The sequence below is a fragment of the Watersipora subatra genome, chromosome 11, assembly GCF_963576615.1.
Source record: "Watersipora subatra chromosome 11, tzWatSuba1.1, whole genome shotgun sequence".
Lineage (NCBI taxonomy): Eukaryota > Metazoa > Bryozoa > Gymnolaemata > Cheilostomatida > Watersiporidae > Watersipora > Watersipora subatra.
In genome coordinates, this window is record NC_088718.1 from 28,531,474 (window position 1) to 28,546,799 (window position 15,326).

At 36.6% G+C, this 15,326-nt stretch overlaps 1 protein-coding gene across 1 annotated transcript in view; it reads left to right on the top strand.

Moving 5' to 3' along the window:
• LOC137408231 (ER membrane protein complex subunit 1-like) overlaps positions 1 to 15,326 on the top strand; it is a 70,489-nt gene that overhangs the window by 33,691 nt on the left and 21,472 nt on the right. Inside the window, exons 12-18 of the mRNA XM_068094656.1 lie at positions 2,980 to 3,185; positions 3,628 to 3,786; positions 6,925 to 7,089; positions 7,802 to 7,918; positions 9,254 to 9,440; positions 11,586 to 11,698; positions 14,388 to 14,598. Coding sequence (XP_067950757.1) covers positions 2,980 to 3,185; positions 3,628 to 3,786; positions 6,925 to 7,089; positions 7,802 to 7,918; positions 9,254 to 9,440; positions 11,586 to 11,698; positions 14,388 to 14,598 — 1,158 coding nt within the window. The remainder of the gene's footprint in view (positions 1 to 2,979; positions 3,186 to 3,627; positions 3,787 to 6,924; positions 7,090 to 7,801; positions 7,919 to 9,253; positions 9,441 to 11,585; positions 11,699 to 14,387; positions 14,599 to 15,326) is intronic.

The window sequence follows — 15,326 nt, forward strand, 5'->3', positions numbered from 1 at the left end:
AACTACTGTCAAGGTTCTACTTGTAATAAATAACAAGAGATGACAATAACACCGGGCGGTGACTCTATCGATGTTGGTGAAGGTCGTAATTCTGCTCATCTATAGAACTAGAAATTCTTCTGCCATACAGCCCACGACCAAAGTGATAATGGAAAAATAAAGGGTACTGCCGGTTGAGAAATGCAATATTAGCAGTCAAATGGCACCGCAGTGCAATAGGATAACTGCAATGGTAGCTGTAATGTACTGGGTGTTACTATGTACAACAAACCGCAATAATGAATGAAAATATTATGTTTATATTTCTCCCCTTCAATGGGAGAAATGCAATATTAGAAGTAAAGTGGCAAGCTGCTGTTAATATACACAGGCTGGGAGGCTTTATATCATTGGTCATAGCAATCAAAATCAAGAAGTTGTGATATTTATCTAGATTTCTGTATTTATATCTAAAAAATTATGCCGAATTTAAAAATCTAAACAGATTTTAGCTGGTATTTAAATTTTAACATATTACACACCATCGGTCACTATATACTTCGATCTTGTAAATTCGAATGATTATTCTTATAACTAAATCTTATAATAATCTCATAAAATCGAATAATTATTCTTACAAATAAATATTGTAATAATCTTATAAGAATCGTTAGAAAAATATCATTGTCATTTCCTTTACTTTCACTGCTTTGGACATCAGTTGTAATACCAAAGTACTCACTATAAGTGTCCAAAATGTCAGAGTCCGGTAGAATCGTCAAAAAAGAAACGATTACTTTTCAGTACTTCTACGTTTATTACAGAAACCTTCGGCAATTGGACAATGCCATAGACTGGTGAAATGTGCACGTTTTTCTCATGAAATGCGCATGGCTTAATAGTTCTACTATCTGTCGCACGGCCTTATCGGCGTTTCGTTGGCCGATCTTTACTTTTATTTAAAAAAAGTTTGTCAAGTTTTTATTGCGATTTTAGGCCTAATTAATCTGTCTATTTAAGTATAATTCGATCAGATGGGTTAGTTTTAGGATATTGTGTCAACTTTTCAAAGACTTGGTAACATATGTAAATGTGTTTATATGTGTTTTGTTATCATTATTATACTTAAACAGCTCTACACAAAAATGGTTAAATTTTTTGATGGGATTTCGGTACAAGGATTTGGTAACGGCCGTTGACGAATAATTTTTCGGGAGTTGTGTGCACATATGCATTTATCATAAAGCTTCCAAACAATCGCTTCGCTCGTGTTTGGAAGCTTTACCTAGAGTAGATGCTCCTTCAATCCATGAGAACATGAGAAGTGAGTGGAATATGATTGCTGTAAGGCACACACTCTAATTGGTAAATATTACCAGGCCACATGTCACTAATGAATTTTAATCGACCTGCCTGAATGACAGAGTTACTTCTATGGCAAATGTTAGAGGTTTCAGGCTGGCCTGCATTAGCCTCTTAAAATCATTATTTTTACTATTTCTTGCGCTAGTCAGGATTTAATTTTCCTACTGCAATTACGAATGAAAATGGCGATCATAAACCAAACGATCATACAATCATGACTCATACGACCTGAACAAAACCAAATAGCAATGGGGTAACACATGTCTTTTATCATAGAACATTCGCAGATGGCTGGTTCACTTCAAAAGTGTTTTAGAAAGTTATTTTTTCACAGGACCAGTTCAGTAACACACCGGTATAGCTTACCGCTGAGTTGTCTTTTTAGCGGTAGTAAAAATGAGTTACAAATAAACACACCCACTTTTTACCAAGCCTCCTGGCTGGATCCACATAGTAGTAATGTTGTGGCAGTGCTAACACCTTTCTGTGAAACCTTGAACAACTCCGCACGTAGTTTCATTATGGCTCGTTAGAAAAATTATTTAAATTAAAAAGCATCGAGAAGATATATATATATATATATATATATATATAAATATGGATGAGCATATATTAAAATCATTATTTAACTGATCAGAACTCATTGACTCTGTTTCTTTGTCAGACGAAATCGTGTCGTTCCTGCTAGTCGTGGCTGCATGCTTTGCCCATTCCCATATGCTGACATATAGGAAAAGATGCAGTAATTTTATTGTAAAATAAGTTTTAGCCAGCATATCTATTTTAATGTTGAATAAAATAGCTCTCCTTTTGGTTCTAGTAACCCTCTGCAGCAGCTCTGTTTTGTCAAGTTCACACGTTGCTTTGCTTATCAGGAGCTCATCTTAATTGGATTACTCTAGCAGTATTTAACAGTGATATTATATGGTAACATCTATGCACAATATATCACTTGTATTTGGTCATTTGAATTTCGGGCAGCCTCTAGGATCTAATAGAGCTAAAGTCTATAAAGTACAATGCAGTATCAATACAATATAATATTGTATAGTTGATTCATTTTTGGGTAGCTCTATGGAATATAGTTAATTTATGGATGATAGGTTAATGAAATTCCCTCAACCTATGTTTCTTTTTCTCTTAAAGATAAACTTGCCATAAGTTTTTAGTACATAAGTTTTATCAGAAATTATCAGTGTTTTTCTATCATTTGCGATGGTTTTTGATGATTTAGGTGATCTGACTGCCAGAATGTTTCAAGATTAAAATAGATAAAATTTGGTCGTTGCTAAAATGTGTGATCTAGCGAAAGTACTATCATGGCATCTGTATTTGCAACGAGACCGACAAATAGAGACGCGTAACGCTTCAAGTTAAACGCAATAGCGGATATCAAGTGTCGCAACGATAACAACTCATGACATCATTTCTCAGCAGGTTATTTTAGCGTTTTAATCGTGATCAAGTTTTACCAATTTTAATTTTGAAACATTCTGGCAGTCAGATCACTTCATACATTAAGCAATCGTCCAATTTGCACGTACGCATCTTTGGAGGCCACTTCTGAATCCAATCGTTAAAAAGAGTATAAACAAGCTGGTCGTACTGCTAACAACTAGTTGCTTTCTCTTTCAGATAACATTATCGGCCAGTTTGTAGGTCGGCTGTTGGCACAATTACAACAGCTAGCCTCTTTCTCTATGCACACTTACCACAAATACGTCAAAGGGTTACGGGTCGTCATGGAGACCGCCGATCACATGGTCATGGATGAGGATTACCTTACGCGTGATGAGTTTGGACTCCATAAAATCATTGTCGTTCTCAGCAGTGTCGGCAAGGTATGATACAATCAAACTTCTTGGATGGTGACCAATAAACTTGTGCTATCGCGGTTATGCTCTTAGTAAATCTGTATATATAATTCCCAAAGTTTGTGCGTCTGTGTTTGTGTATGTTCAGCTATAGCTATTAAAATCTTGGATTAAAAGCTCACTGCTTTCTGTATTTGAACTCACGGTGATTACAACCGCAATCTTCCAATCCATGCACTTAACTGTTACTCATGATATGAAGTCTGAAAGTTGAAATGGTAACTGTTGTTATATGTTGAATAAAAATAAATTTTCTGTGCAAAGACATTTATTACCCGGGCAATGCCGGGCTTTCAGCTAGTCTTTACTATAAAAAGAGCTGTGTTCATCCATCATATTGCCAAAAATATTGCACCTCAAGGGAATCAAACCCAGATATTATATGATTTGATTGGCCTATGTTTTGTAGATTTATGGCCTGGACAGCTACACTGGTCAAGTAGTCTGGTCTCAGTATGTTCCACAACTGAAGCCTTTCAAGTCCAGTAATCGTCTTCTCCTTTACATTCAAAGATCTACGGCTCACTTCCCTCATCCTCCATATGCGACCGTGATTGGACAGGGCAGTGTAAGTTGTGGTTGTTTCATTTAATCACACAATATTAGTTTAATCATACAATATTATTTTATTCTCACAAGATTTGCTTGGGAAAATTCAATTTATGAATATTAAATGGTTGGATTTCTCAGATTTCCGAATCTCTTCTGGACGCTTCTGTAGATTGTCAAGGAGTGAAATAGAGTATTTTTAGTTGATAGCCTCGTTAATAATTCATTATTTCATATTAAAGTTGTTTCATTCCTGTAGCGATTTGATCACTAAACTTCGCGATATATATGATATGAGGAATCGGAGTAATTTGCACTTGCAAAAATCTTATCTACTGTACTGTGCGAAAATTCTCATTACAAAAGTGTTACTCATTGTGAATTTAGTCAATAGCCATGAATTATATATTAAATTAATCATTCAGTCCTAGTTTCAAATATGTAAACCAAAAAGCTGTAAACTAATTCTGAACATTTTAGTTTTTAAAGTTTGAAGATAACAATCCGTACAGATATGATTTAAGTGCATAAATTTTTATATCCTTATTTTAAATCGTATAGTTTGTGCGTGCGCGTATCAAATTACTATCTCTTAACTATTACCTGTTATGGAATTACAAGTTGAAGGTAATACTAAAAATATAATGCTCTACAATCATGTAGCCATATCAGCATTAACATTTAGCAGGATAAGAATATGATTATACTTATTAGTTAACTAAGTAGCATCTTTCAACAACTGTTAAGCCTGCAGTACCCGGACTAAACATTAACCCTGCAGTACCCTGACTAAACATTAACCCCGCAGTACCCGGACTAAACATTAACCCTGCAGTACCCAGACTAAACATTAACTCCGCAGTACCCAGACTAAACATTAACCCTGCGGAACCCAGACTAAACATTAACCCCGCAGTACCCGGACTAAACATTAAACCCTCAGTACCCAGACTAAACATTAACCCTGCGGAACCCAGACTAAACATTAACCCCGCAGTACCCGGACTAAACATTAAACCCTCAGTACCCAGACTAAACATTAACCTCGCAGTACCCAGACCAAACATTAAGCCCGCAGTACCCAGACTAAACATTAACCCTGCAGTACCCTGACTAAACATTAACCCCACAGTACCCAGACTAAACATTAACCCTGCGGAACCCAGACTAAACATTAACCCCGCAGTACCCGGACTAAACATTAAACCCTCAGTACCAAGACTAAACATTAACCTCGCAGTACCCGGACTAAACATTAAGCCCGCAGTACCCAGACTAAACATTAACCATGCAGTACCCAGACTAAACATTAACCCTGTAGTACCCGAACTAAACATTAACCCCGCAGTACCCGGACTAAACATTAACCCCACAGTACCCAGACCAAACATTGAGTAGGATAGTCAATGTTTCGCTTCAATTTATATCAATTTGCACCGATATTTTATAATATAAAAACAAAAGTTATGATCTTACTCTGGAAATAGACTTTGATTAGTTTAGGCATTTTGGAACTACGACTAGCATCTTTTTTTGTACGTGATTGAATGATTTTTCAACTCCGCGGTTGTTTTATGAGCCGTTATCAAATATGGTGGTACATTTTAGCTAGTAATAAAAACTGCTCCTTCAAATGACCTGAAATTCGGTGAGTCTACATAGAAGACTGTGTAACAACAATTAGTAATTAATTATAATTATTTTAATCAATTGTTTTATTTAAACTTGTCCCTACATGGCCATCAAGATTATATCTCCATTCAAAGAGCTTATCATTGTTATGCAATGCTCAGGGGAGGATTACTTGATCAGTGCCAGAGGATATGTTTCTCCTGGTTTTCTGGTTCATCAACTTTTCTGGTTTATTACCTAAGTAAACGAGGTTGCATACATGCTTCACTTTCAAGTTTGTTCATGTCTGCCTGTGATTTTCCATTCCATTTCCGCTTGTCAAAGAAATTGCACAAGATACCTATACTATTTAATTGTGTTAGAAAACAGCTAAAGCATTTCGATTTGCACTGCCCTATTAGAGTTATGATGGGATTCGCTCTATGATATTATACATTTCACTTAAAATTCAACTCAAGCCTTCGTGATGTACAATTTGCTCACTAGAGATTTGTAAGAACATATGTGGCAGTTTTTGTTTGCTATACATGCCTTAGACATGTAGCATTGTACAGTAAAACCTCAATGTATGAAGGTTGTTTATTATGACACTAGCTTCATATGTTTAAGCCGTCTCATGTTGAAGCACATATTCCCATAAGAATACATTGTAATTCGGTTAATTCGTTCCACTGCTCCAAAATCTATGAAAGCTAATTAATAGAATTAGCTTTCATAGATTTTGGAGCAGTGAACGATAATCACTGCCGATAATCCACCTAATCTTAGAACAGTTACTGTCGATAATCCACCTAATCTGATTCATCTAATATGTGTGAGTAGAGGGTTGACTGTATGTGGGAGTAGAGGGTTGACTGTATGTGTGAGCAGAGGGTTGACTGTATGTTGGAGTAGGTTTACTGTATGTTTGAGTAGAGGGTTGACTGTATGTGGGAGTAGAGGGTTGACTGTATGTGGGAGCAGAGGGTTGACTATGTGGGAGCAGAGGGTTGACTGTATGTGGGAGTAGAAGGTTTACTGTATGTGTGAGCAGAGGGTTGACTGTATGTGGGAGTAGAAGGTTTACTGTATGTGGGAGTAGAGGGTTGACTGTATGTGGGAGTAGAGGGTTGACTGTATGTGTGAGCAGAGGGTTGAATGTATGTGGGAGTAGAGGGTTGACTGTACGTGTGAGCAGAGGGTTGACTGTATGTGGGAGTAGGGGGTTGACTGTATGTGTGAGCAGGGGGTTGAATGTATGTGGGAGTAGAAGGTTTACTGTATGTGGGAGTAGAGAGTTTACTGTATGTGTGAGCAGAGGGTTGACTGTATGTGTGAGCAGAGGGTTGACTGTATGTTGGAGTAGGTTTACTGTGTGTGTGAGTAGAGGGTTGAATGTATGTGAGTGGAGGGTTTACTGTATGAGCGAGTGTCACGACGTTCTACGACTGAGCTGTTTGCTTATGAGGTCAAGGCCAGCAGCGTGGAACACAGTTCATTTTCATGTCTTTACAGGTTTGTAAATCAAAACTCGCTTGTTTTGTAGTGTGACGGATGCGGAACCTTGATATATTCCTTTAATCCAGTGACCGGGGAGCTATACACTACCCAGCCTGTCCAGCTGCCTTATGTGATAGACCAGGCTATGTTACTCCAATCAATGCAACCTGATTTCATCAAGCCTATAGTTCTCCTTGACACCGTGAAAGAGGTTAGACTCTCTGTCCGCTACAGTTATTTTAACTACAGTAGGCACCTGTATAGCATCAACAATCCATTCCGAAAATCTTTCACTGATAGGAATTTTGCATTATACAAAGCATAAAAACAAACTCCTTATTTTAAAGGCTGTACAACAACTGTAGCGTTATTGGTTTGTATCAGCTACTTTTCCCATTTTTATTATCGCTTACACTTGGTTTAGGGTTCATGTTTACAGTAATTCTATGTTAAGTTAAGGGCGTATACCTTCAATGTCAATTTAAATTGATTTTTTTCCCTACGACAAATTTGCATGTAAAATGATCGAAAGAGAAAAAGTTATATAATAGACACCCCAGATATCCCAAGTGTGTCAGGGCAGAAAAAGATACTCTCAAGGCTAATTACGAGACTCTCATGGTTCAAACCATAATTAGAGAACTTGAACCGACTTGACACTTTACATTAGATGGAACTTCTCGTCTTTGTTACGATGCAACAACTTCAAGTACATAATTCTTTACATTAGATGAATTTATGTAAAAGTAGGTTATGTTATAGGAGCATCTAGTGTATAGCATTTCATTTGAAGCAGCCATCTTGATACTTGCAGAAACAATAGTCTCATTTGTGTGACTTCTGTCCGCTTCCTCCTTATATGATACCCTCTTCAATACATATCAGTACTTTCTTCTATATGATGTCCAACTCGCTATTTCCAGGTGCATGTGTATCCTTCTGACAGTCTTCTCGAGGGCAGTCAAGAGCTTTACGTCTTCTCTGCTCAGCCAACCACCGGAGATATTGTTGGTTTGAGACTGCATGGTGACAGCGTTCGGGTAAGGTTTTTGGCTTTTAATTTATTAACAAACGTGCATGTGTAAGATTTTAAGCGCATGCATGATGCTTAGTAGCAGATCATTATACGGTGCGAGGCAACAACATTGATGGCAGGATAGGACAATTCCTAGGGTAGGTGGATTTTTGAATCGTTATGTTTATCAAGGCAGATTTGTGTATCTCAGGCTGACTGCCCCACTACAGCTCTTACGTTGCAATGTAACTCTCTCTAGGTTGAGTCCATTGTTATGAGTTTTTATTAGTAATCAGTGGATATTGAAGATAGAAAGAGGTGTCTCAGTTGCCATGGTTCAGTTTCCTGTTTAAAGGGAGTGGCTGCCCGGTTGAAATGTATTTCAGTAACTCAGTTTTAGGGCTGTTAATTGTGAGTTTGTAGGTTAATGCTTCTCAAAAGCAATATGTGAAGGTGAGAAGCTCGTACTCTTGCACGTGATTATAGCATTGAATTCTTGTGAGGGCCTTCAAACGCAGTATCCTTATCCTAAGCAGTTTAAGATAAACTCACATGAGATACACAGATCGATAAACTAAATTGAAGATTAATAAGTGATCGATAAGCTAGACTACCAATTATATTTGTATGTTTGCTATTCTTAGATATCTCCTGTTTGTTAGGTATGTTTATGGCTAACGAGTAACATAACATAGATTGTTTAGGAAGCATAAAAGGGTATCGTGAAAATATTATTATGAAGGGCAAACAACTCCATACTATATCTTTCCTCAAGTTATGACCATAGGGCGCTAGTTTCTCCCCCTTCATTGTAAAACCAGGTAAATTATTTGCCTGTTTGAAATAATAAACTTGATGAGTTTTTTAGGTCCAGCATTCTTTCATCGAAGGAAGGGGGTACTTCTAAGCGGGGTACTACCCCCCCCCCCATTCATTCATCGAAAGAATGGGGGAGGTAGGCCTAAAATGAGATGTTTAAGATTTTAGCTAAACGTTTTAAAGATGAACTTGCGCAAAGTTTTTTATAGATTTTATTAGAAAGTGTCGGTATTTTTCTATCATACGCGATTGTTTTTGATGTTTGAGGTGATCTGACTGCCAGGATGTTTCAAGATTAAACTCGATAAAGCTTCATCGCAGTTCAAACCCCTAGACCAAGCGAAAGTGTGATTATGACGTCTCTAGTTGCAAACAGACCGACAGAATAAAGACGCGTAACGCTTCAACTTGAATGCAAAATCTGATATCAATTATTGCAATGATAACAACTTGTGATGTCATTTTACATGTAATTTTCCTCTGATCATTATAATGTAAAATATAACGGCGAGTTTGTCTATCAGTCAATTTTCTATTGCAGTCGCTCGTAGCTGAGCCAACGTGGACAGTTTCACTGAGCTCACAGATAGTTTCTCTCAAGATGAAGCTGCACCGTGAGCAGGTGCACTCCCTCGGTAAGGTTCAGGCTGACCGTGAGGTCCTCTACAAGTACGTCAATCCGAACCTCGTTGCTCTGATCACCGAGAATGAGCCACTTACAGATCACAGTAAGTCTAGACACAATTGCTGGCCTGTTTCTGATAACGGTCTGTCAAAATAATAAATCTTGCAGAGTTTATTGTCCTGTTTTTATAACTGGAAATTTGGTCGGCCTATAGGTGTGAGACAAACGGCCCAATTGATGCATATTTGAAGGTTGTCTTTTTGTTGGAAAGTCTGATGGTGGAACAGCTATAAAACCTACAGAAGAAAAAAACAATCATTACCTTCAGGTTATGACTATTTTTTAACTCAACACAAAATGGGTTAAAATTAAATTTGGATTTGTCTCCTCCTGTAATTTCTTATTAACTCAAAGCGCATCCAAAAGCTGCCCGTTTTAAGTTTTAAGCTCTATAACAATTATTAAGAGTTATCAGCTGTATAACAACTATTAAGAGTTATCAGCTCTATAACAATTATTAAGAGTTATCAGCTCTATAACAACTATTAAGAGTTATCAGTGCTATAACAATTATTAAGAGTTATCAACTGTATAACAATTATTAAGAGTTATCAGCTCTATAACAATTATTACGAGTTATCAGCTCTATAACAATTATTAAGAGTTATCAGCTGTATAACAACTGTTAAGAGTTATCAGCTGTATAACAACTGTTAAGAGTTATCAGCTGTATAACAACTATTAAGAGTTATCAGCTCTATAGCAATTATTAAGAGTTATCAGCTGTATAACAACTATTAAGAGTTATAACTAGTTACTTTAATATATGTGTGGTTATTACTAGAAAAAAACCCTCAAGTTGGTAGGGCATCTCTAGTACACTGTGTAAACCTTTCCTACTAGCCAAAACACCGTCTCTTGAAAATTTGTTTACAAAGTTTAAATTGTTTGTATTAAATAGTAAGTCAATTACTGTTTTAATTGCAAAAAATAATGTTGTAGCTCTCTAGCATATATGTAAACCCTCAATATTCAGTTCAAAAGATATATTTTATTTTGGTGGTATTTTATAAAAATGGCTTGAACACGAAAAGTGCCTTTTACCATTAATAATTAACCTACAATATAATTGGAATTTGTTATTAGCAATCTACTGAGCATTCATCTACTAGTATGGAGTAAAATGGAGGTAGAAGCTGTGAAAAGGCATGAAGATCTCTGTTAGCACACTTAATCATCGATTGGTGTACCCTTCAAATTCTAATAGGTGGTTGTACAGGTCTATGGCAAGACTATAATAATGTATACTTATTTTTAATTCATATGGAAGTGTCTATGTTTTATGTTTTCTTTACAAATTGAGCATTCTGGGAGCATTGGTGAGATAATCAACACAAACTGATACACTGCTCTTATTTCAATCCATGAATGTGTTCAGTGAAGGCTATTGTCCTTGATGTATCAGGTGGACAATCAGATAGATTGTGATAAAATATGAATTAATATAGATAATTAAACATAAATAAAGATACAATATTAAACATGGCTTTTGTTTTTCAAATGCATTGATTCTTGTGCACAACTTTCTGTGCATTAAAAAAACTCCATAATGCATCTTTATGACTGAAAATGCAGCTTTTACAACAAACATATAAAATGTACTTCAACGAAAGTTTTTTGGCATGAGTTAATTCCATCAGACAGAGCAAAAAATTTCATAAGGAAAGATTTAAAACTTTTATCAAATAAGGGTGAAGGCATGCGGGTGTAGCTTTATGGGACTCTTGGTATGGTGTATGATGGGTGCAGTTGTTAACTCATTAGTAAACACACACAGGTTCCTGAGGACTTACTTACCTTAAGTGTTTCAAATGCACTATATTCTGCCACGGCAGAGTTCATCACAGCGGCTATTCTTGTGTCAGTCACATCTATGGATAATTATGTTTATGCATCTGGGTTAGAGAAGCCTGATTGATTCTGATGTAAAAGGAGATGATTTGTTGTATATCTGCTCTTCATACTACGGATAACACAGAGTTATCAAAATGTTGCTATGATGTACTATTCTGTTGTGCAATTGTTGTTTATGCTATCTGTTGCTCTATATGTTTATCCAGAGGCTTTGAGAAGCTTTAGGTTTCATTGATAACTTGGGGATGTCTCTAGTAGGCCCCATCCTTATTATTGCTAATTTACTAGTCACCCATATCGTTACTAATAGCAGTGATTATCATCCGCTGTTTAGCCTCGCTGTCTGTACGACTGTTGGATGGCGTGACGGGGCGCGTCTTGTTCACTTGCGATCACAAGAAATCTACTGGTCCGGTTCACATGGTGCATTCAGAAAACTGGATTGTGGTGAGTTTCTATCACTTCATAAATGCTCCCTTTATTCATTCACCTTTGCTGTTCATTTAATGTGTTCATTTAGTTGTTGCTTCTTTTTGCTAAGAGGTAAACAAATTTTCAATGACCTGGTCAAACGTTTGCTTACGATAGCCTTTATATATACATTTTTTAACGTTAAATTATTTAATTTAAATACCATAAAACCTCTATGCGAACGCCATGATGCTGTATTTTCCAACCCTTTTATAGTGTCATCGTATTAGAGGTAGAATTCAAATAGAGGTTTTATGGTATTTATCATTGTTTTGTGTGCTCTGGAATTAATTAAACAGAATATAATGCAGTCTTATGTTTATACAGTACATGTTTTGGCATTTGAGCCAAACATCAACATGCATTAACTTTACACGCTGAGGTTTTACTGTATCTGTATTTGAAGTAAGACTTTCAACTGTATTCTTATAAAAACCTATTCTGGTGATCGAGTCCACCAGTGTGCTGGCTTGTCTCCACTTTTAGTGATAGCAGCTGTCTTCATATACAGTGGACCCTCGCCATACGATTTTAATTCGTGCTAGTGTTATCATCGTAAAGCAAAGATGTTGTATAGAAACCCATAGTAAATATCTAACGCTGACACTCCCTGATAAAAGTCATCAAAATTTTATATACGTAGGCTATTGTAGATCTACAATTAGTTGTAACGTTACTATATACTATGTGCAGTACGTACCATAGCGAGTCCTTACTTTCGGGGCAGACATATAAAATAACCATTGAATTTAACTTCAATCAATTTAGCTTACTAAACGCATACTTGAAGTTTTATTATGTATTTTTAACTATTTTACTGAACTTCAACTTTTTCATCGCTAAAATCTTATCACCTGTCGGTTTTTCGATTTCGTTTTCACAATAACTAATAATGAATAACACCAAACTGAGCCTAGATCGAGCATCGTATTTCTTTTATTCGCTGTTTGAAGGATTTCAGCGAATAACATATCGGCATATTTGTTATTCCGTCTTAACAGCAAACCAACTGCCAAATTTGAATTTCAATAGACATATTGTTGATTTCATATGCCAAAGAATATTTCGTATGGAGAAGGCGAAAAATCACTGTGTTTTACATCGCGAGGAGAAGAAAATCATATAACCGAATCATCGTAACCTGAGGGCGCCCTGTATAAGGTTTCAAGCCTGGATTGAATTTTGATGTTTCATCAGTTACCTTGAAATCTCTAATTGAATGCTATATGTACCTTTATTTGAACGCAACCTCCAACAAAGCGCCATTATAGGGAAGGGTTTAAAAATGAGCTCCATGGCGTTCAAATCAAGCTTTTACGATACGTTCTGCTTTAAGTTTAGTTAAGCTAACGAGGTTGGTGATGTCCTAGACTTGTGCATCGAACCAAACAAGTACTCGCAGATGGTTTTGGATAAGCATTCACATACTGTAGATTTGATGAATTACCAAACAATGTGGTATTACGAGTTGTCTGCTCTTTTTATTTTTCAATGGCTTGTGGGAACAATTCATGTTTTTGTAACATTCAATGATCAGTTGTACAGGACATATTTGCTACCTACATTCACTAGAACAAAACAAAAAATATTTCTTAATTTTTAGCTTCACCACCAATAAACTACATTTGTTTGTGATTCGTTTGTCCCATGTTCATCAAGCCACCTAAATTTGCTAAAAATAACAAATAACAGATAGCAAATTATTTTAGTTTGAAGCTCTGTGTAGTTGTACTAGTCAGCACTTGTAATCATCTGTCTATCACCGTAGGTCTAGCAAACTCTGAACCTTCTCTAGTATAGCTGGTAGACTCCATCCTTTTTCTAGTGTATATGTTAGATTTGATCCCTTGTAGTTTAGCTATTAGACTCTCCGTCTTGTAACATAGCTAATAGACTACTACCTTCTTGTAGTATAACTGGTAGACTCCGCCCTTCCTGTAGTGTAGATGGTGATGCGTCTAACTTTCTGTAGTGCGTCTAATCAAACCCCACCTTCCAGTAGTATGAAAGGCAACAGACTCCACATATTTTATAGTGCTTTTCAAGGACATTGCCTTTTTTTTATTAAATAGACTTCATATTGTATTTCGTAATGTAATATACTTCCATCAGCTATAAAACCTCTATTTGAATAAAACCTCTATTTGAACACCAAGGCATTCTATTTTTTAACCCTTCCCCTATGGTTGTGGTTTAATAGAAGTGACGTTCAAATAAAGGGTGACCCTGTGTTTTGCGACTAGCTAGTCGCAGAACTTTTGGGAAGGTAAATTAAACCTTTTTATGGTCGAACCGATGCTAATGCCGCCTATATTCTACACTCTTCTTTGGATGAAGCGACATTTATGTCATCGGCCTCGGCATTTTCACTAAACCATTTTTCAAATATGTCGGAGTATGAGACCGAGTTTAACGAGGAACTACTTTGAATAAAGCATTATCTAGATACAGTTATTAATTATTTTAATGGAGTCACTTTCAAAGTTTTGAAGAAAAAAAAACGGTGAAGCTTTGGAGCTAGAAATGACTTGAATACTACATAACAATGGCTACTATTACATCGTATAGTGTTTCTAGCAGGTGTGCATCTGAGACTTCTCTAACTCCTAGAACTCCTATGAGGCTCAATCTCTTACCTTCAGTTACTGTATATTTCCTCTTGCAGTACACTTACTATAACATGAAGGCACGACGATCGGAGATTGCTGTCTTGGAGCTGTATGAAGGGCTGACCCAGTCAAACGCAACAGCATTCAGTTCGCTGGAGAGCAATATCAGCCCTATCGTTATGAGACAAGCCTACGTATTGGGCACCTCCCTCTCCGCTCTTTCTACTACACTCACTGAACGAGGGATCACTGGCAAAAATATTCTTAGTAAGGCTTTTAATTGTGTGCTACATGTGTGCTTTTCTACATGTTAGTTCTTATTGTGATTTGAGCAGTTTCAAATGGGCCGCGATGCCTTCTTGCATGAAAATCATCTCTATTAGCAAACCCCTTGTTAATAGAGATTCAATTCAAATAATGTATGTGTGCACAATTGAAATATGCATAATCCGCGTCATGGAAACATAGCATCATCATCATAGAAACATAGCATCATCGTCATGGAAACATGGGTCATGGAAACGTAGTATATCTCAAGTCTTTCCAGGATAACTGCTACGAAAGCTCGTTAAATTTCATAAACACACCACCGCAAATATATGAATCAATTCAAAATTATATTAGTCAGTTCAAACCCAGTTGACTTGCATGATCACCAGCAGAAGCCCTCACAACTCCTGTAAAATTATGAATAACATAAATTGTTTATATATGCATACGAAGGCAGCTGCGTAGTAACCGAACTCAATGAGACTCGTAAAGTTATGAGGTTTCAATATTTGTGCGTTTCTCTGAAGTAGCCATCTGACTAGCGCAGCTGACCAGTTCTTCGAAAGTGAGTTTAAAAACCATCTTTGTTTGGTGATAACGAAGTCGGTAACAAAGTTGCGCTTAGGTACAATGAATGAAAATGTTATTATCTAGCGAGTCAATAGTTCGAAGCATCCGTCTGCCCGAAGCCACGCTAAGAGTGTTAGCAAACAGAATAGAGATGG